The sequence below is a fragment of the Nomascus leucogenys genome, chromosome 18, assembly GCF_006542625.1.
Source record: "Nomascus leucogenys isolate Asia chromosome 18, Asia_NLE_v1, whole genome shotgun sequence".
Lineage (NCBI taxonomy): Eukaryota > Metazoa > Chordata > Mammalia > Primates > Hylobatidae > Nomascus > Nomascus leucogenys.
This window is the reverse complement of record NC_044398.1, coordinates 33885092-33906749: the sequence shown is the minus strand read 5'-3', so window position 1 is coordinate 33906749 and position 21658 is coordinate 33885092. Positions and strand designations below refer to the sequence as shown.

At 46.5% G+C, this 21658-nt stretch overlaps 2 protein-coding genes across 3 annotated transcripts; both read left to right on the top strand.

The window, feature by feature from the left end:
• The first annotated feature begins 655 nt into the window (after positions 1-655).
• Positions 656-10441, top strand: LRIT1 (leucine rich repeat, Ig-like and transmembrane domains 1). Its single transcript, XM_003274468.4, has 4 exons — positions 656-909; positions 4582-5048; positions 7588-7893; positions 9061-10441. Exons 1-4 carry the CDS (start codon positions 656-658, stop codon positions 10035-10037), a joined length of 2004 nt encoding a protein of 667 aa, XP_003274516.3. The 3' UTR covers positions 10038-10441.
• Positions 10442-16379: 5938 nt separating this feature from the next.
• LRIT2 (leucine rich repeat, Ig-like and transmembrane domains 2) lies at positions 16380-21494 on the top strand. Of its 2 annotated transcripts, XM_004091173.3 has the most exons (4): positions 16380-16552; positions 16849-17630; positions 19113-19142; positions 19290-21485. In XM_004091173.3, exons 1-4 carry the CDS (start codon positions 16443-16445, stop codon positions 20048-20050), a joined length of 1683 nt encoding a protein of 560 aa, XP_004091221.2. In that variant the 5' UTR covers positions 16380-16442; the 3' UTR covers positions 20051-21485. The 2 variants fall into 2 exon arrangements, with proteins under 2 accessions (XP_004091221.2, XP_003274515.2); XM_003274467.3 differs by lacking the exon at positions 19113-19142 and having other exon boundaries at positions 16425-16552; positions 19290-21494.
• Positions 21495-21658: the final 164 nt, after the last annotated feature.

Below are 21658 nucleotides of genomic sequence, written 5' to 3'. Positions count from 1 at the left end.
CAGTTCCTCTGTAAGCAGGGTCTTATAAGTACCAGTGAAATTGGGCACTTACAACTTGTGAGAGAGCTTCTGTTCCCACAGGCTGTCAAGGCCTTGGAATTTGAGTTTAATTTTCACAAACACCCTGCATGGAGTAACTTTATTTCTCTTTGTCAGATAAGGACACAAAGGCCAAGAGATCATGTGACTCACCCAAGGTCACAGCCCATTAATGGAGCAGCTGGGATTTGACCCCAGGAAGCCTGGGTCCAGAGCTTAGCCTCCTTCCAATGCCTTTAGAACCGTCAGGAAGAGTTGCTTCATTTCACTGCTTTTTTGCTATGAGACAGTGTCACAGGAAAGAATTTCCAAAGGCCCTTATTGAGGCGAGGGTTCTTTCTTCATCTTCCCTGGCACTCCAGTGGGGTCTGTGTTGTCCGTGGCCTTGTTGGGATGGGATGCTTTGCAGGTGACAGTCCCATGGCTGCTCGCCTCTGGAAAGCTGCCTACTTGTCTTGCTTTGCTGTGCCCTGGCCTCTCTGGGCCTGTGGCTATTGCTATGGAAGGGGGTCCCCCGCCCCCACCCTCAGGACTGAGTGATTCAGAAAGCAATAAGCCGCTGAGTGCTGCGGCTGGGACTCCCCTCCCTAATCCCCAGCCTGTCCATGTTTATCCGATGGCCTCAGGAGGGGGTGTAAGGGGCTGGCGAGCAAGTGGGCAGCTGCTGGGTTTGCTGGGCTTGCTGGGCTTGTGGGACGGAGCGGTCCAGGGACAGACCCCTGCCCGGGCCAGAGAGGAGCCAGGAGCCATGAGGGTGGCATTAGGCATGCTCTGGCTCTTGGCCCTTGGGTGGACCCCCCAGGCCCGGGGCTTCTGCCCCTCTCAATGCAGCTGCAGCCTCCATATCATGGGTGATGGCAGCAAGGCCAGGTATGGTACCGGGTGCGTGGGACGGGCAGCCCAGCCTCCATTGCTGTGCCAGCTAGGTTGGGTTGGGAGGAGTTGGAGCTGGGGCCCTGGGTGAGATCTTCATCTCCCTTGGCCCTTGAGGACCAGGGATCCTATGGGGTGGTCTGTGCTGCATTGTTTTCCAGCAAGCAAGGGGGTGACTCTGTCTGAGAGGTACCAGGTATCTGTACACATGGGCCCGAGGGTGAGGCACAAGTATGTCAGTTCTAGAAAGTCCTTCCTAAGTCCTCCTGCAGGCTCCTGGTGAAGAGCCCTCCTTAAAGGTCCAGGAAATCTCCTCCCTTACTGCTTTTTCTTCTCCTTTATTTTTTCTATTCCCTCTTCTTTTCTATATTTCCCCAGCCCCTTCTTTCCCAGGCCACTTGCACTCTCTTGCCTGACCTCTCTACAATGTTCAATCATATCCCAGGCATTTCCTACAACCCCACCCATGATGGGACCACTTGCCCCTCATTCTCTTCCTCCTCTCCATCTTTGCTGGCCAGATCCCAGGAGCCTCAGCCTCAATCCCTTTTTATGAGTGCTCCAAAAAGCCAGGAGTGCCCATCCCATGACAAGCATGCTTCCTTCCATCCCCAGCCTTATCCTTGACTTTCCCCATCCTCTGTCTGATCCCTCAGAGTACCTCCATTCTCTCCTCCTTTCCTTCCATCAGACATTCCCATGCCACTGTGGCTCGTGGACCCTTGCTCTTCCACTACTGCTCATTTTCTTCTTTTCTTTAGCAACCTTTAAATCATCTTTTCTCCAACTTCTTTAGCTTATCCATTAAAGACCTCTGCATGGTTTCTGAGCCACTGATGGTTTCTGATCCTAGGAACAATGTTATCGGAGCTACCCTTTTAATAATCTTGGCAATGAATGTCGAGTTGATTGGGGGATGAGAGGAGACAGAGAATGGAGAAGAACCACTAAGAAAAGACACCTCAAATGATCTGAGAACCAGAATGAGCTCCATTGTAGCCCAAGTGTCCAATGCATCAACTCATATGGAGGGTAAGGATCCTGTCCCCAAGAGAAGCCAGGCTGAGCCCTGAACAGGCTGCTGTTTCCAGCCTGGGCAGTGTCACTGAAGTGACAAAAAGCCTCCTACCACCCATAGAAGGCATAGAGCTGAAAGCCACATAGCATCATTGACGAAACCAGTCCTGGAACCCAGGCATTCCGATTCAGTATTCAGAACACTTATCTGGTGATGCTGCCATGGGCAGGGACCAGTGATAAGTTCCAGGCAGCAGAGTTAGCCTTAAGATGGAAAATGAGTTTCTAGGGCCACTAATGTAAGTCAGTGGGCATTCCCTCCTCTGAAGCCAGAGCTCTTGGTTCTACCAGCCTGACCATCCCATGGCTAACATGCACCAGCCCATCTGCATGGAGGGTCCTATGAGGCCATGAAAGGTGGTAGCAGGCCCTGAGGTCCCCTGTGGCTATGGGCACAGACTGTGCAGTTAGACCAAAGCTCCTTCTGCATCTCAGAAGCCTTCCTCAGATCCCTCTCTAACCTGGGCCTCTCAGAGAGCCCAGCCTTTATGTCTGAGCTGTTGTATTGTGAAGTGTGTGCCTGTGAGCACTGGGGTTGCCTGGGAGGAGCTGGGCTGTGCACCTGAATGGATTTGTGCCCATGCTGTTTGTCCCAGTTTGCCTCTGGTTTTACCCCACCAGGAGTCGTGCTGGAGGTTTGAGCTGTGGTGTAGGCTTGCATTGGGTTCTTATGGTTTCCTTTAAATCCGCCTTTTACTGTTTTCTCTCCAGTCCAATATAAGTTTTCCAATCACCTGTCTTTCGCTCACCTACATCCAGACCTTCCTCCTTGCAATACCCAAACCTGTATTACTTTTTTTGAGACAGGGTCTTGCTCTGCCACCCAGGCTGGAGTGCAGTGGCACAATCATAGCTCACTGTAGCTTCCAACTCCTAGGCTCAAGCCACCTTCCCACCTCAGCCTTCTGAGTAGCTGGGACTATAAGCATGAGCTATCACACCTGCCCAAACCTATTTTAGTATCTGGAAATATCATTGCTGTAAATGCTCTTTCTTCCTGAGCTAGATTACACACTGTATGGAGACAGGGGCTATGAGGCTGATTCTCTTCTGAATTGCCCATCACTTAGTAGGAGTTCCATGTATATTTGCTCAAAAGGAGTGAGTAAGAATATCCATGCTGTTTGTGGACACTGTTTATAAGAAAAAACAAGCCCAGCCCAGATGCCTTTAAGTGGAGTATATGAGTTATGCTGAGGGATGCTGGTGATATGTGTGTGCACCTCCAGGAAAGCCTGATATGACCAGTAGGTTATGCTGTTACAAGAGAACAACCTCCCTTAGACGGGCCTGTTCAGTGGTTGGGGGGCTTAGGATTTTATTTTCGGTTTATGTAGTATAAAATAGCCCTGAAATGTAGGCTTCTTGAGGGCAGGGACTGCCTCCTATTATCTCTCTATCCTCTGCTTTAGTCTCAAACTTAATAGAATAAGGTTTAAGAAGTCGTGGTTTGGGTAGAAGAGCTGATAAGACTGACCCGATCTACTTGCAGTGCTGAGATGCAAACATTGATGACAGTGATCCATACCCTTGGGCTCATGCAGGGTGGCAGGCAATGTGCTGGGCTTCCACATGCATTACCTCATTTAAACCCCATAACCACCTTGTGGAGTCTATTTGATGGCAAAACTGAGGAAAAGAGAGGTTACCTAATGTACTCAAGGACACACTGCCAGCAAGCAAAGAGCCCAGGTGTGAATCCAGCTGTGGGGCTGCCAAGTCCTGGCTCTTAAACACCTTGATCATCGCATGGCTCCCCAGAGGTGGGAGAGACTTGAGGTGCTTTCATTTTTGATGTCCTTGGTATATTTTTTGTTAAATGATAAACCAAAACAGTTACGAAAATTGAGGTATAATTTAACAAACGAACAATTTTTTTTTTTTTTTTTTTTTTTTTTTTTTTTTTTTTTTTTTTTTTTTTTTGAGACAGAGTCTTGCTCTGTCACCCAGGCTGGAGTGCAGTGGGGTGATCTTGGCTCACTGCAACCTCTGCCTCCCGGGTTCAGGCGATTGTCCCGCCTCAGCCTCCCGAGTAGCTGGGACTACAGGCGTGTGCCACTATGCCTGGCTAATTTTTGTATTTTTTAGTAGAGGCAAGGTTTCACCATGTTGGCCAGGCTAGTCTTGAACTCCTGACCTCAGGTGATCCAACGGCCTCCACCTCCAAAATTGCTGGGATTACAGGCGTGAGCCACTGTGCCTCGCCAAGCGAACACTTTTAACACATATTTGCAAAGCAACAGTACACAACGTGATCATGGGGTTTATTAATGCTGTTCATTCTTAGTGCACTGTGGGTGCTGTGGGCTGTTATAGGTCGTTAACAGTTTAAGGGTGGGGTCTTGCAGGACCCTGAAGACCAAATCACTTTCCTGGGACCCTTGTGAAAGGCTCTGAGAGCAAGACCTCTGCAAAGGGAAAAGTGGGGCTGCTTGCTCCGGGCCCCTCTCCAGGTCTCCGTCATGGCTTGGACTCTGGTGTGGGTGTCCGGTGATAACAGGCAGAACTGGAGGCTTCGCGAAGGGAGGTAGCGGTGGGAGATCCCAGACCCGGCAGGATCCTTGCTCAACTATCCCTCATTTCTGCCAGCAGGACAGTAGTGTGCAACGACCCCGATATGACCCTGCCCCCGGCGTCCATCCCCCTGGACACCTCCAGACTGCGCCTGGAGCGGACGGCCATACGCAGGGTTCCTGGCGAGGCCTTCAGGCCCCTGGGCCGCCTGGAGCAGCTGTGGCTGCCTTACAACGCCCTCAGCGAGCTCAACGCCCTTATGCTGCGGGGCCTGCGACGCCTGCGGGAGCTGCGGCTGCCGGGGAACCGCCTGGCCGCCTTCCCCTGGGCCGCGCTCAGGGACGCCCCCCAGCTGCGGCTACTGGACCTGCAGGCCAACCGCCTCTCGGCTGTGCCCCCTGAGGCCGCGCGCTTCCTGGAGAACCTCACCTTCCTCGACCTCTCCAGCAACCAGCTGATGAGGCTCACGCAGGAGCTGATCGTCTCCTGGGCTCACCTGAAGACCGGTATCTTCCCTCCCGGCCACCACCCCAGGCTGGTCCTAGGTAAGAGGCGGCAACCGTCACCTGGGGTCTTAGGCAAGTTACCACGCTTCCCTGAGTTTCGATTCTTTATTTGGAAAATTGAAATCATACCTTCCTTCCAGGTTTCAGCAAAGACAGTGAGATCCACAAGAGCGGCGGGTTTAGGAGCTCAATCCACAAGCCAGACTGTGGCAGTTCACATCCCAGTCATAAGAGAGGTCTTTCCAGGTCACACAACCAGGAGAAGGCCCCTGAGACTCAATTTCCCAACTCAGAGCTGAATGGGTTAGTACACTACACCAGCTGGACCTGCTATTTCTTCGGTTCCTTCCTGTTCTTAACAAACCAACAGCTTACCATGTGAACTAGATCTCCTTTCCTGCCCAAGGCACCTGCCTGGTCCTGAGAATGACAGAAGGGGCATAATTCATTCTGGAAAATTGATCTGAATTATACAACTCATACATGAATAAATACAAACGTTTAAAATATTGCAGAAGAGGTTAAAGACGCTTCTGTCCTCTCTCCCTATTCCAACCCCCTCCCAAAAGTATTTACTATTATCATATTTATATGCAAGCTCCCTATCTGTTCAGACACATTTCGTATGCATGTGTATATACATATATACACATACATACATGGATTCTGGAAAGTTATATGTGTGTTTTACATAAAAGTTTGTCATACATACTAACCAACGCTTTTTGACCCAACACTGTATCTTGTAGATCTTTCTAAATTACTACAAATGGATCAAGTTTATTTTTAAAACTACTGCACAATATTCTATAGTATACTATATCTGCACTATGTTATAAATATATTTATACTATAGTTTATTTAGCCATTCACCCTTTAATGGACTTTTACATTGTTTCCATTATTTTGTTAACGCCTATGATGCAACAGAGAACATTCTTGGCAATACATTCTTGTGCACATCAATGTTTCTCTAGGATAGGAACTGAAAAGTGGAATTATTAGAGTCACAGAGTGTGCATATTAGACATTTAAAAACCCATCTGGGTTGGATACGGGGGCTCACACCTGTAATCCCAGCACTTTGGGAGGCCGAGACGGGTGGATCACTTGAGGTCAGGAGTTTGAGACCAGTCTGGCCAATATGGTGAAACTCTGTCTCTACTAAAAACACAAAAATTAGCTGGATGTGGTGGTGGGCACCTGTAATCCCAGTTACTTGGGAGGCTGAGGCAGGAGAATCGCTTGAACCCAGAAAGCAGAGGTTGCAGTGAACCGAGTTTGCTCCACTGCACTACAGCCTGGGCAATGAGTGAGACTCCATATTTTTGAATGCCTTCCAATTCTAGGTGCTGGGAATACAGCAGAGAACAAAAGAGATGAAAACGTATACATTCATGGAACTAACAATTAAAATGGCCAAAATGTTTAACTTTTGCCGGTCTGGCAAGTGGAAGTTTCACTGTTGTTTAACTTGGCCTTTTACGTTCATTCTTTCTGGCCCTATTGTGATAAAATGAAAGCCAGGTAGCTCACCACTGGAGCCAGGCATTGATGAATCTTAGGTAGCAGATGTATCATTAAGTGCATTTAACCAATGATGCAAGGCAGCAACCACTGGTGAGATGGGGTGAGGGGGAGGTGGGAAAAGGAACTGGCACCCGTGGGTTGTACTCAAAGAGACCTGAGAGACATGAATATACAGTCAGATCTGAATGCACCCACCCCAACCCTTTGACGCATGTATTAAATATATCTATGTGAATGTATAAGATATCATTGATTATTAGATATACTATTAAATTCAATAAGTCTTTGGGGACTAAAAGGACATCATATCAAGTGCATTTATCTTGCATTTCAGTAATGTAACCCTATAAGAAGGAATTGTGCCTTAGAATTGAGGACACATAGTACCCCTCATTTATATGCACGTGGTACCCCTCCATCTCTATAATGTTCTTTGACAGAGTGGGTACAGTGATCTGCTTTCGGCTCTGTAAGAATATTCAATTTTAGAGTAAGGACAGTAGGGGATATAGCCTAGGATTTGATTTTCTGGCCCTTTCACCCTGCTGTTTATGCCCATTTGAGCCTATGTCAAAAGGACCATGGCTCAGAGCAGCCACCTTCATTGCTGGGATGATGCTGAAAATATCATTTATACTGGAAGAACTGGCATCAAGGATCAGGGGTCAGTGATGCATTTCTAGAAATGGGTTTTGTCATATTGCAATTATTGTGGAAATACTGCCTGGCCAGTGGCCTGAAAGGACCAGTCCGAGAATGGCAACAGTAATTGCCAGTTTTGTCAGTATGCTGTATATCTACCCAGTACTTAATATGATTTATTTTTGATTATGTTTAAAGCAACCCTGAAAAGAAAGTAATGCTATTATTGAACACAAAAAAATCAAATTTCTGGTCATACTACTAGCAAGGCAAGGAGCTGGGTCCAGAGGCCAGTTCTGCTGACTCTGAATGAGGATCTGCCTGTCCTTCTAGAGGGGAAGGGGTGCTGGGCCTGAGGACCTTGAATATCTATCTGAATATCTTGTCTTCTTTTTTACCCCTGCAGGGCTACAGGACAACCCCTGGGCATGTGACTGCCGACTCTATGACCTGGTTCATCTTTTGGATGGCTGGGCCCCAAAGCTGGCCTTCATTGAGACCGAACTGAGATGTGCCAGCCCACGCAGCCTGGCCGGAGTGGCCTTCAGCCAGCTTGAACTGAGGAAGTGCCAGGGCCCAGAGCTCCATCCAGGAGTGGCTAGCATCAGGTCCCTTTTGGGTGGCACAGCATTGCTACGCTGTGGAGCTACCGGAGTCCCTGGGCCGGAGATGAGCTGGAGGAGGGCCAATGGCAAGCCCCTTAATGGTACAGGTATGTGAGCTACAGGGATGCTGCACTGAGACCCCAGACTGTGCAGGGCAAAGCAGTGCCCCAAATGGGGATTTGGCAGGGCCAGAGGGAAGTTGTCTAAGCAAAGCTGGGCTTCCATCTGTCTGAGTTGAGTTTGACGGGGGCTTCCCAGAGGCAAGTCACTGTGACAACAGATTCAACAATGACAATGGCTCTTGACCTGTCCTATCATATCCCACCAGCCACTCTATAGAGACTCAGGGCCCACCCTGAGAGAACAAAAAGCTGACTTTTTTGGTGGAAGACCCTCTTTTAGTGTATTAATATTTATAATAAGTTTCCTAGTTTTAATATTAAACCAGAATTACCTGGAGTAATTAATGATGTGAGCTACCATCTATCGAGCTCTTCATGTGGGTCTAGCACAGTGCTAAGTGTATTATGCACATAATGACATTGAACTTCAAAGAGCAACCCGATTTTCCTTCTTATTTTGCATATAAGTAAACTGAGGCTCTGAGAGGCTAAATGCTACATTACAAGGCTCATACATGGAGGAGCTGGGATTCCAGCACAATCTAGCTGATCACCTTTGCAAAATTCCAGGGCCCCTAAGAACATAGTGGGTTGGCTGGGGGCTCACACCCAATCCTAGCACTTTGGGAGGCTGAGGCAGGAGGATTGCTGGAGTCTAGGAGTTACCAGCATGGGCACCATAGTGAGACCTTGTCGCAAAAAAAAAAAAAAAAAAAAAAACTGCTGGGCATGGTGGCATGTGCCTGTGGTCCCAGCTACTCAGGAGACTGAGGTGGGAGGATCACCTGAGCCTGGGAGTTCCAGGCTGGAGAGAGCCATGGTCACACCGCTGCACTCCAGCCTGGGTGACAGAGCAAGACACTATCAGAAAAAAGCAAACAACAACAAAAAAACCCATAGTGTGAACTTGTCAGATTTAGAAGGCATCACTCTTAGGCTCTGCCTCAGCCTGGGGCTCCAGAGACTCCCCACATTTGAGCCCAAGGTAATAGTGATCCCCTTGGCTAGTCTAAGAAAAGTTGAATGACTGCCAGTGTTTTCTCAGGATGACACCTGAGTGTGCACCACCTGGGGCTGTGAACTTGGCCCTGAAAGGCAGCTTGGGGCAGACGGGCCCATTCGTTCTCCCACACATGCCTGTTTTCCTCCTAGTGCACCAGGAAGTCTCCAGTGACGGCACGAGCTGGACTCTGCTGGGCCTGCCTGCAGTGTCCCACCTTGACTCCGGAGACTACATCTGCCAAGCCAAGAACTTCCTGGGAGCCTCTGAGACTGTTATCTCCCTGATTGTCACTGAGCCGCAGACTTCCACAGAACACAGTGGGAGCCCAGGGACACTATGGGCAAGGACAGGCGGTGGAGGGGAAGCCGCTGCTTACAACAACAAGCTGGTGGCCAGGCATGTCCCCCAGATTCCCAAACCCGCTGTCCTGGCCACTGGACCCTCTGTGCCCAGCACGAAGGAGGAGCTGACCCTCGAGCACTTCCAGATGGATGCCCTGGGAGAGCTCTCTGATGGGCGGGCGGGACCCTCAGAGGCACGAATGGTGAGGTCTGTGAAGGTGGTGGGGGACACTTACCACAGCGTGTCCTTGGTGTGGAAGGCACCCCAGGCTAAGAACACAACTGCCTTCAGTGTCCTCTACGCAGTCTTTGGGCAGCACAGCATGCGGCGGGTGATTGTGCAGCCTGGGAAGACCAGAGTGACCATCACTGGGCTGTTGCCCAAGACCAAATATGTGGCGTGTGTCTGCGTGCAGGGCCTGGTGCCCCGGAAGGAGCAGTGTGTTATCTTCTCCACCAACGAAGTGGTGGATGCTGAGCACACTCAGCAGCTCATCAATGTGGTGGTGATCAGTGTGGCCGTCGTCATTGCCCTGCCTCTCACGCTGCTTGTCTGCTGTGGTGCTCTTCAGAGGCGCTGCCGAAAGTGCTTCAACAGAGACTCCCCTGAGGCCACAGTTACCTACGTCAACCTAGAGAGACTGGGCCACAGCGAGGATGGCTTGGAGGAGCTGTCCCGGCACAGTGTCAGTGAGGCCGACAGGCTGCTCTCAGCTCGTTCCAGTGTGGACTTTCAGGCCTTTGGAGTCAAAGGGGGCAGGAGAATCAACGAGTACTTCTGCTGAGGGACGTACCTCCACAACTCACACACCTGCCCGCCCACTCTCCTTCTTTAACTCTGACACCCGAGTAGATGATCACCCACTCTTACCTGCTCGGGTACCTGCTTACCCAGATACTTACACACAACAACAGCAGCAGCAGCCACTGCAACAACTGCGAACACTTGTTAAGCACTTACGACAGGATAGAAAGTGTTCTAAGTGCTAAATTCTTGTAACAATCATTTGCAGCAGGCACCACTATTCTCTCCATTTCCCTGGGGTGGGGGGTTAAGAAACTTGCCTGTATCAGTCAGTTTTTGCAGTATAACAAATGAAAGCAAAATCTTAGTGATGTATAGCAGTGAACACTTACTTTCACACTCACAGGCCTGTGAGTTGATTAGGATGGCTCTGCTCTGTGTGTTTCATTTGGAGCCTGGGCTGGAGAGTAGCAGTGGGTAGCTGGGGCAGGTTTCTCTCACGGTGAGGTTGGATGATAATAGAGGAATGATTGTTGATGCAATGCCTGTTAAGTTCTTAGTTCAGAATTGGTATACTGCCACTTCCTTCCATATTCTACCTGCCAAAGCAAGTTTCATGGCCAAACCCGTTTAAAGGGGCAAGTGAGGACACTTCTTCCCTGGAGGTGATGGTAGAGCAAGGAATATGTGCTGAACAGTGATTTAATCTGCATTGCCCAGGATTACACAGCTAGGCAAATTTAGGTAGCTCTGAGATTTGGACCACACAGTTGGGATCCACGGTTAAAAGTCCTTACCATCCTCCTACACTGCACCTTGATTACATTTATGCTAATTCATAGGCACTCACACGCACCGTCTCTCTATGCATTAGCCATATTGGTAGTTACCCATCCTCACTAACACACACGCTGCACTCATAACCCACTGTGCCCTCACTGAATTCTAATATTCTCTGGGTGCTATTCTGCCTAGAGACAATCATTTGATTTTTCGATAAATGCTAGACTTTGAGACAGTGCCCAAGAGAACATTGCTCATTTGCTTTCAGAATGTCAGGCTGGAGGGATGCAAGAGACCTCATTACACTCTATGCTGTCTGGCACATTCACCTCTGCCCCATGCAGCAGACTTTGTGATTCTTACCAAAACCTACCTGGGTTCTTGAGGGTGTCTCAGAGCCTTCTTGGTTGCTCATCAAGTTACTTCAAAGGAAAATTGCTGTTCACATTTTCTTGGAACTAGGAAACCACTGAGATGTTGTCTCTGTGCACTGGGGAAAGTGAATGTTCCCAGCAGAAGGCTCAATTTGTTCCTCATTTATAGAGCTGATCTCTGGCATGAGGAGCATCCAGGATACCTGTGCCAAGTCCTTTGGGTAACAACTGAAGAAATTTTGGGACAGCAAGTGATCCAAGAAAATTGTTTTGCTAGTATTATGCAAGAGACTCCAAGTATTTGCAAGTATTATGTCATGTGATTTATTAGATATAAGCCAGTGTGATGCAGTGCTTCCTAAAGTTACTGTACTCCCCCTCACATTTACAAAAGACTTTACCACATATTTCACTCAGTTTTCTCACATTTGATACTCATGACAACCCACTATGGAGGCTGGGCTGTTTGATTTTACAGACGAGGACCAAAGAGTTGAATGATTTATACAAGGAAGTGATGAATTCTCTTTCGGAATCCAGTTCTTCGACAACTTTCTCATCAGGCTGAGGGTCTTTATTCAGTATCAGTCCCTGCAGTGTGGTCCACAGCAGGTTCACTATAGAAATTAACTTTTTAAAAATCACTGAAACCTGGGATCAGAACCATGAGAGCACCCATGCACATGAGTGTGGAATTTCCATTCTTGGATATCTTCTGCCACCACCTGGAGGGTGCACCTGACTATAACTTGTGGACCATAGACATTGGTAAGAGAGGCTGTTTTGTTGAAAGATGACAAAGACACTGTGTACATTGGGAGCCAGCAAACATTTTTCCTGTAAAGAAAGGCAAATAGTAAATATTTTAGGCTATGTTGCTACTACTTAACTCTGCTGATGGGATGCAAAACAGCCATAGACAATATGTAAATTAGTAGGTATGGATGTCTTCCAATAAGACACTTTTTACAAAAACAGGTGACAGGCTGGGTTTGACCCTGAGATTGTAGTTTGTTTACCCCTTATGAAAATTTGGAAAGGTATTTCTGGTGAGTTTTGGAGACCCAAGACTCAATTCTGACTCTCTGATAAATGAGAGTGATAGACACCTGCAAAATTAGGACAAATGTAAACTCAGTAGATGAAAGCAGTCATCTGTTGAAGTGATCAGGATGTTGCCTTTAAATGATTGTCTAAACCAATCATGATGGGACAGTTATTGACCTAAAGACAAGTAACATTTAGCCAGTTTTATTGAGTCTTGTTTGAAGAAAAATCAGGAACTTAAAAGAAAGAAATCTGTAGTATTTATCTGATGTTAACAGAGACAGAAAGAGAGAGAGAGAATTCAATCTTGCCAATGATCCAATGATTTATTGGGACCTATTTTCATGGTCTGGATGGAAAGGCCTCTGATATGGTTTGACTGTGTCCCCACCCAAATCTCACATTGAATTGTAATAATCCCCACGAATCAAGGGTGGGGCCAGGTGGAGATCATTGAATCTTGGGGGCAGTTTCCCCCATACTGTTCCTGTGGTAATGAATAAGTCTCATGAGATTTGGTGGGTTTATAAATGGAAGTACCCCTGCACAAGTCCTTTTGCCTGATGCCATGTAAGACATGCCTTTGCTCCTCCTTGCCTTTTGCCATGATTGTGAGGTCTCCCCAGCCATGTGGAACTGTGAGTCCACTAAACCTCTTTTTCTTTATAAATTACCCAGTCTTGGGTATGTCTTTACCAGCAGTGTGAAAATGAACTAATACAGCCTCCAAGATGATAAGCCTCCCAAAACTCATCTGTCAACCTTCCTTTGTGTATCCTGTCTTCCCTGGTTTGCTCTTGTAGAGAAGAATCATCCTGGATTATGCTCATGAATATTCAAGTCATGAGAAGAAACACATTCTTATTGTAAAAAATAAAATGATGTCTGGCTTACCTTAGTCTTTTAGTATGTGAGTCTGATGAGTATGAGTTAGTCCCTGAAAATTGAATGCCCTCTGAGTATCCTGGCAAAAGAATTTCTGGCCTTCCAATGCTGAAGACCAATTTGGGCCATGGTGAGGCTGCAGCATAGCTGGCCTTGGAAGCCTGGTTTGGAGGTTGGCTGGAATAATAGTATCTTCATGATGTCTTTTTATGACTGCAACATGGTTATATTCCTCATGATTAAGCAGAGAATATGTCCAAGGTCACTTGCCCATTGAAGTTGCTGGGTACAAAAAGGCAAATACAGAAATTGTGCTCTGAAAGTGGATGTGGGCTATCAAACCTAGGCTATCAATCAAGGGATTCAGTGAGCAGTTTGTCTAGAGGACAAGAGCTGGAAATTTTTGTCTTAATTATCATTTAATCTAACAAAGGCAAAAATCAACATACAAGTACCTGAGCATATTTATTCACAAGGGCATTGTAGTTAGGATAGGTTAGATTTATGCTTAGGCAACCATTCCCAAATTTCCATGGCTTAACACAGAAAAATGTATTCCTGTTCCACAGACTCTACTTAAGTTTGGGAAATACAGAAGGAGGGAGGGCTCTGCTTCACTTATTTACTCAAGGACATGGCTGGGAAGACTCCACCATTTAGAATGTCAGTGGTTGCCACAACAAGGAAAAAGATAAATTGGGAGATCATGTTAGGGCTTTTCAAACCTCATTTCTTGTAACATTTCATTAGCCAGATCAAGAGTCTTGTAGCCCACCTATTTCAAGGAGGCTTGGAAAGGTCTTTTGTGTGTCTGCCACAGGCATACCTTAGAGCATGGGTAGCTGAGGCAGCATCTCAGACATGCTGGCAGCAGAGGATGGGGGTGGGAACAAGTCCTAGCTTTACAGAAACGGAGTACAGCGTGTCTGCTCCCTGATAGGATGCCCCGTTCTCTGTCTGAGTTATCCCAGTGTTTTACTAATATTGGGAAGGTGAGTGGCATTTTCCAATTGAATAGATAGGACACTATCCTATTAAGATTCTATTAAGACAAGCCAGGGAGCTGGCTCCCTGCAGCCATTTATATGTAAGCATTTCACAAGCACAGAGTAATTCCTCCCCCACGACTCTGTTTCTATGGAGAATTTTAAGAGCCTAGTTCTGAAAAGCATCCTGCAGAAGGGAAGATGGGTTGTAATATTCCCAGACCCTCTTGCCATTGTTGTTAGGGTCTCTTGAGTTTAGGAACTACACTTAACCACAGATTGTTTAACATAAGTAACTTGACCCACGCTAACTTTAATTGTGCTGGTCTCCTGCCTCAATTTCCAAGAGAGCCACTCCCTCTGTTCATATGCCAAATAAGGAAACCAGAGAATGAGGGGGTCAGGAAAGGAGTAGGGGGCAGTAGAGAAGTGGCCTAGATGATTCTAGAGACAGCATGCCAGTGGGTGTGCTTCACAAGCTTCCCGCAAACTTCTGGAAAGTCGGATGGAGCTGGATTCATTTGAAAAGGCAGGCATGAGATGGACAGAGAGGAAATTGTGGGGGAATGGAGGACTCTTAAGATCTTTATCCTTTGGGGTAAGGGGAGAGAAAGAAACCCACTAGTGGTTTGGAATAGTCATGAATTAAATCACATATTTCCATGAAACAAGCCTGACAAAGCCTTAGCAAAGCTGGTAGGGGACTCTGGAGTGATAATTGCTCATCAGAGTTTTCCCCCATCAGGGCAAACTGGCCAGGCCCTCACCACCCTCAGTCACTGAACGTGGGATGTGGCTGCCTTGGGAAGGACATGACCTCATGCAAGCACTCCTTGCAGCTGAGCATCCACTTATCCCTTGAAGGGGGATCTAGGCAGCACATCGCCATATGTATGACAAACTTTCTGCAAATAGCTCTCTTTGTTTTGGATTTTTACCTCCAGACAAACCCAGTGGTCCCCCCAGGTTTTAGATTTAGACTGTTTGGAAACTCCTGCAAATATATCTGGCTTGGACGGAAAGCCTGGAGTGTAATCAGCTTAGCTGGTGACCCATTTCCCCCCTCACTGGTTAGCTAAGCGGATTTTCTTTGCTGAGGCCTTTTGTAGGGTACAATGTATATCATGAGTCTTAAAGGAACTCATGGAATTTCAATATTCAACTGGAAGTGCCCTAGTTAATAGGGATGTAGACTTTTCAGATCTTAAAGAGTTTGTTGGTGGGAGGAGGATTAATGGGCACCAACTGTGTGCTAGGTGTTGTATTTAACATAATCTCAAACTTTTCTAAAAATATGGCTGGATGCAGTGGCTTGCACTTGTAATCCCAGCTACTTGGGAGGCTGAGAAGTTTGAGACCAGCCTGGGCAACAGAGTGAGACCCCATCTCTGAAAAAATACAAAAATTAAAAAATAATGAGAAATAAATTCCTGGAAACACTATGAGGTATTTGTTAATATTCTCACTATGCAGAGAAGACTCACAGAGATTAAATTACATTCCAAAGATCTCAAGACTCAGAAGCACAAACAAGAGAGAAGACTCCTTGGGACAGGGTCTATAATAGGTTTGCCCTCAACCCTGTTCCATTTATTGAGCAAGAGTGTAGCTTAAAGCAAATGACCAGTAAATATTTGTGGAATAAATGAAGAGTGAAAGAGCAAGCATATAAAATTGTATATATCTCTTTTTAAAATGTAGGTTGTCCATTTTGATGAAGTGAAATACACAGTATTAAGGAAAGTTTGTGAAGTCCAAGAAAATAATCTTTTGGTTTAACCAGAAAATACCATCTTGTATTTGAAACTGGTGGCCCAAGCTGCAGAAGCAGCTGTCTTAATGCAGTAGGAGCATGACTACACCACCCGTGGTGTTGGAAAGAGAACAAATGATGGGAATGAACACAGAATTACTTTGTTACTCATCACCTATTTTCACTTTGAGAAAATGATTGGAAATTCTAGGTTTCAGGAATCAACTGCAAATGATGAAGCATTAGTTGGATTCTGGCCACATTCCCTGAACAGTCGTGCTCAGAATAGCACTGCCTGCTTGTTTCTTAGACTTCTTTTTAAGACACTGAGAAATGTAGAATCTGTATGGAATTGGATATCTGACCTGGAGTTTGCTTTTCAGACTCAAGAATCACTCAAATGTTGAATTTCCTGACCCTAGTTAAGAGACATTGATCCCCCTTCCTGTGTTCTGACTGAACCTGTGGTCTGGGCTGTAACAGACCTCAGAGGTCCCATGGGCTTTCCTGCTGCTGTGCGACCTACATCACCATGGATTACCAATAATAGGATTTGCCACTCGGAAGCTGGGGCGATACTTATTCAAAACTCACAACGTATTTTCTTACAGAGAAATATGGCTTCAGTTTTTCATTACTTCCTGTTAGTTCTGGTCTTTCTGGATACACATGCAGCTCAGCCTTTCTGTCTGCCAGGATGCACTTGCTCAGAGGAGAGTTTTGGCAGGTGCGCTCTGCTGGCCAGATGTTAGAGGGTTATGGGGAATGGGTTTTCTTTGGGGATGATGTGGAGTGGAAGCAGGCTTAGAATTGGCAGGAAATCAGCAAATCTCTATGAGACTCATTCTAGTTGGGACTGAACTTTGCTGAACTGTGCATTTTTACCAAAATGAGTCTAACTCTTTTATTTCAATGAATAATAATATTTTTATTCTGATTCACATGTCTAATGCCAGGATCAGCCTGACCCCACTTTCCAGTCCCCTGTTGTTTATCTTAAAGCTGTTCTGGTTTCTTGTACAGGACTCTGCAGTGCACATCTGTCTCCTTGGGAAAGATCCCTGGGAACCTTTCTGAAGAGTTCAAGCAAGTGAGAATTGAAAACTCACCCTTATTTGAGATGCCCCAAGGGTCTTTCATCAACATGAGCACCTTGGAATACCTTTGGCTCAATTTTAACAATATCAGTGTGATCCACCTAGGAGCCCTGGAACACCTGCCAGAACTGAGGGAGCTGAGACTGGAGGGGAACAAGCTCTGCTCAGTACCATGGACAGCGTTCCGTGCCACCCCTCTCCTGAGGGTCTTGGATCTCAAACGCAACAAGATTGATGCACTCCCTGAGCTGGCTCTTCAATTCTTGGTCAGCCTGACCTACCTTGACCTATCCTCCAATAGGCTTACAGTTGTATCCAAGAGTGTCTTCCTGAACTGGCCAGCCTACCAGAAACGCCGGCAGACTGACTGTGGGGCTGAGATTGTCTCCAGCCTGGTGGTGGCCCTGCATGACAACCCCTGGGTATGTGACTGTCGCCTAAGGGCGCTTGTCCAGTTTGTCAAGTCCATTACCCTCCCAGTCATCCTGGTGAATTCCTACCTGATATGCCGGGGCCCTCTGTCCAAGGCAGGGCAGCTTTTTCATGAAACTGAGCTTAGTGCTTGCATGAAGCCACAGATCTCAACCCCCAGTGCCAATGTCACCATCCGGGTGGGACAGAATGTGACCCTGCGATGCTTGGCACAGGCCAGCCCTTCACCATCCATTGCATGGACTTATCCCCTGAGTATGTGGAGAGAATTTGATGGTAAGCCACATGCACCCTCTCAGTGTATCTGGAGGGAATGGAGAGGTCTGTAGCAAACCCATCCTCATTAGAGAGGTTCAAAGCTGGGTCAATCACGAAGGGTGGGTGCAAGTAAGATTGGGATAGCCCTGAATTACGCTCACTAGAACAGAAAAGATTCCAAGGTAGTGTTCCACTATTGGCATTATTTTAAATGTTTGCATACAGGTGTCTTTGCATACAGAACATATACACCTATATAAATACATATTTCAGGGCTAATTTAATATCTTATGTAAATATTATAAAATTTTATATGAGCAGATATAGTCTTTTGGAATCTTCTAGATGCAAAACACTGGACTATGTATTTTAGAATTCTAGAATTTTTGACTAGGATTTATTCTAAAGATGATCTATTACTTATTTCCTTGACTTGCCTGAGCAGAATCACCTGGGGTGCTTGTTTGAAATAACATTGACATAAAATTGTTCAGACCTTATTGGCTTGAATTTGTAATACTGGGACCCAGGGAAAGGAAGTGATCTCTGTGGGCCCTGGGGCTGGAATTCAAACCTGCCTCTTCCTTCCTGGAACCCTCTGCTCTGTTTTCATACCTCAGCTGGGATTACCTTTAATGCTACTCTGTAGGGTTGGGCATATCACAAAGCTGGGGATGGTCTCCCTGGGGGTATCCCAAAGCTGAAAAGAAGAATCTTTGTACATTCCTTGTGTCCTGTCTTCTGTTCTCTGTCTAGAAGACAACTAGGAATAGCTGGGTAAAACTTGGGAAATATAGTCATTTGCCCAGGTATTTGTTATACATTATGACAAAACTCTGGATGGTTTAAAAAATACCCAATTAGCTGAATTTTCACATTTTATATTGTTTTGATAATACCTTATTGGTTTGGCATTCAATATTGATGAAAGAAAAATATAGGATTTATTGTTGTAGCTTCTTTGAAAACCAAGAAATGCATCCAGGTGTTGTCTTTTGTGGTGTTCTATAATCACTGTTTGGCAACGTGTTATATAATCTCTCAGTAAAAATATAAGCTAAGACTTACTGAACACTTACTTTCAAACTAATGAGATAGGTGATTGCTTATCATCCCATTTTATTGACAAGAAAATTGTCAAGAGAATTTAAGCAACTTGCCCAGGACCACACTGGATAGGAGCTCCATTAGGGATAGGAGCCCAGGCATGTGGCTCCAGGCTCTGAGGAACTGTGCATCTGGAAGGTAAGAAGGCACTTCCTGAAACTCATAATATCACACAATCACATAGTTGCAAGATCTCTCCTGAAAGCCATGGCTCAGCAAGGCGAAGGTGGTTTGGTGGGTGCAGTTAGTGAATTTGAGAGTATGGTCTTCATTGATTGAACAGCCAGGTCCCATATCAATTGTTGCTTCTGAACAACTCTCACTATAGGCAAGCTGATGGATTGCTCCAATCCTCAATATCCTATGTGTAAAAATCAGTTACTTATCTTACAGGATTGCTGGGAGGCAAACACCTGACACCAGGTACGAGGTTCATAAGAGGTTACCACCATCTTTTAACAACAACAATAACAAAAAACAAAGCAAAGCAAAACAAAACTGGCATTGCTAGACACTTTCCAGCAGTCTATCAGATAAATGCACAGCTGTTTTGTTTTTCTTTCCACCCAGTGTTGACATCTTCTACTGGAGAAGACACTGCTCTGTCGGAGCTGGCCATACCTGCTGCCCACCTGGTAGACAGTGGTAATTACACCTGCATGGCCTCCAACTCCATTGGCAAGAGCACCCTTGTAATCTCTCTCCATGTCCAGCCTTCCCAGGCCCTACATGCACCTGATTCTCTTTCCATCCCCTCAGAGGGCAATGCCTACATTGACCTGCGGGTTGTCAAGCAGACAGTGCATGGCATTTTGCTGGAGTGGCTTGCAGTGGCTGACACCTCTAAGGAGGAGTGGTTCACCCTCTACATTGCATCGGATGAAGCCTTCAGGAAGGAGGTGGTTCACATTGGCCCCGGAATCAATACTTATGCTGTGGATGACCTCCTTCCTGGCACAAAATATGAGGCCTGCCTCAGCCTAGAGGGCCAGCCTCCACACCAGGGCCAGTGTGTAGCTTTTGTAACAGGCAGAGATGCTGGTGGGCTAGAGGCACGTGAGCGCCTCCTGCATGTCACAGTGGTCCTATGTGTGGTGCTGCTTGCAGTGCCTGTGGGCGCCTATGCCTGGGCAGCCCAGGGCCCCTGCAGCTGCAGCAAGTGGGTCCTGCGCTGCTGTGTTCATCGCAGGAAAGCCCCCAGCTGCCCCCCTGCAGCCCCGCAGTGCAGGGATGGCTCCTTTAGAGAACATCCAGCTGTCTGTGATGATGGTGAAGGGCACATAGACGCTGAGGGGGACAAGGAGAAAGAAGGAATGGAAGACAACAGCTGAACAACCCAGGCCATGGGGTGGAAATGGCTTGGGCTTCAAGCCTCTGAAACCAACCCTTTGCAGCAGCTCCATCCATTTATCCAACAAGTATATATTGAGCACCCACTGTGTTCCAAGCACTGAACTTGACACAGGAAGGTTCAAGAGTAAAAAGGGAAACAGTCTTTATCTTCATGATAAAGGGGACATAGTCATTATCTTTGTAAAGTTAAAGTCAGTGAAGATTTGTCCTATCAAATTAATCATTTTATTATACATGGTGTTTAGAAATCACTAAATATTACTCTTTGCATATACTTAGCCTTATAACATTTACATGTTTATACGTAGCGTCTATGTATAACATTTCACATATATTATCCTGTAAACGAAGGTAGACTTCTACCCACTTTTTATAGGTGAAGAAACTGCAGCCTGGACGGTTCAATGATACACCCAGAGTTCCACATCTGGCAGGAGGCAGAAGCCCCATTCAAAAGAGGTTCCAATTCCATTGTTTCCTTGAATGTCTGTATTGCAGTATTCTCGTGTCTTTCATTGTTTATAAAGTGTGACCCTCTCTCTTCATGACAAACTCCCAATGAGATCACATAAATGTGATGTTCCAAAGAGCTGCCCATCAGGGTGGATGAGAGCTGTTGGGTAATGTGAGTCTGTTTTTGTGGGTGTCTGTTCCCCTGTGAGCACAGCCCTTGGTGCTGCTGGGCAGGCTGGAGCCATCAGCACTGAGGAAGAGCAGGGGATTGGCTGCAGCCCTGGGTCTGGCAGAGAGCAGACTCTGCAGGGCCATATCCAGAAGGAAGAGCACCCATATGTCTGCTGCTTTCCCCTAGTCAATGTCTCAAGCCCTCCTATGAAATCCAAGAGAGGTGGTCATTTCCTCTTAGCCGGACCCATGTGGAATGGAGGGGCCCCAAGAATCCCAGCATCAGCTCATCGTCCCTCTGAACAGCCCTTCTAGGGGAGACTATTCCCAGGATTTAATCCACATCTGTCTCCCTGCAGTTTCCCTCACTGGCCACATGGAAACCTTTCGAAGAGTGTAAACATGAACTAGCCCCATTGTGACATCTCCACACATGTTTCCTCCTTCCCACCTTTTTTACCCATTCCTAATCATCCTTTTAGGCCTCTCTCAAGTGTGTACATTACATCTTCCACAGAGCTTTCCTTGACTTCACACTTCTGGGGAAAAGGACAGTATGCACGGTGTGTCCATTGGTTGTGAGACATTTGCAGGCAAAGACTGACCTTCCTTACTGTGGCCACTGCACTCGTCTAATACCTGGATTGTGTTCATAATCAATGTTAGTTAACAATAAATTTTAAGAAATTGAAGACGGCTCTCATTTTCAGACTAATTGTCCACTCATTTCTTCAGGTTCTACTCATTTGTTTTCTTCTGGGCATTAGAAAAAAAAAAAAACTCTAAATTTAAAAAAAATTTGGAACAGGGTCTCACTATGTTGCCCGGGCTGGTCCCAAACTCCTGGCCTCAAGCTATCCTCCCATCTGAGTCTCCCAAGTACTGGGATTGCACCTGGCAAAAAAACCTTCTAAATGAAAATTTTTAGTCACGCCAAAAGTAGAGAGAATCTCATTCCTCCT

Coding starts and splice junctions, on each gene's coding strand:
- LRIT2 (XM_004091173.3), top strand. CDS start 16,443: ATGGCTTCAGTTTTTCATTACTTCCTGTTAGTTCTGGTCTTTCTGGAT. Junction 17,631..19,112: donor TATGTGGAGAGAATTTGATG/GTAAGCCACATG, acceptor CTTATCTTACAG/GATTGCTGGGAGGCAAACAC. Junction 19,143..19,289: donor AGGCAAACACCTGACACCAG/GTACGAGGTTCA, acceptor CTTTCCACCCAG/TGTTGACATCTTCTACTGGA.
- LRIT1 (XM_003274468.4), top strand. CDS start 656: ATGGCCTCAGGAGGGGGTGTAAGGGGCTGGCGAGCAAGTGGGCAGCTG. Junction 910..4,581: donor GGTGATGGCAGCAAGGCCAG/GTATGGTACCGG, acceptor TTCTGCCAGCAG/GACAGTAGTGTGCAACGACC. Junction 7,894..9,060: donor CAAGCCCCTTAATGGTACAG/GTATGTGAGCTA, acceptor TTTTCCTCCTAG/TGCACCAGGAAGTCTCCAGT.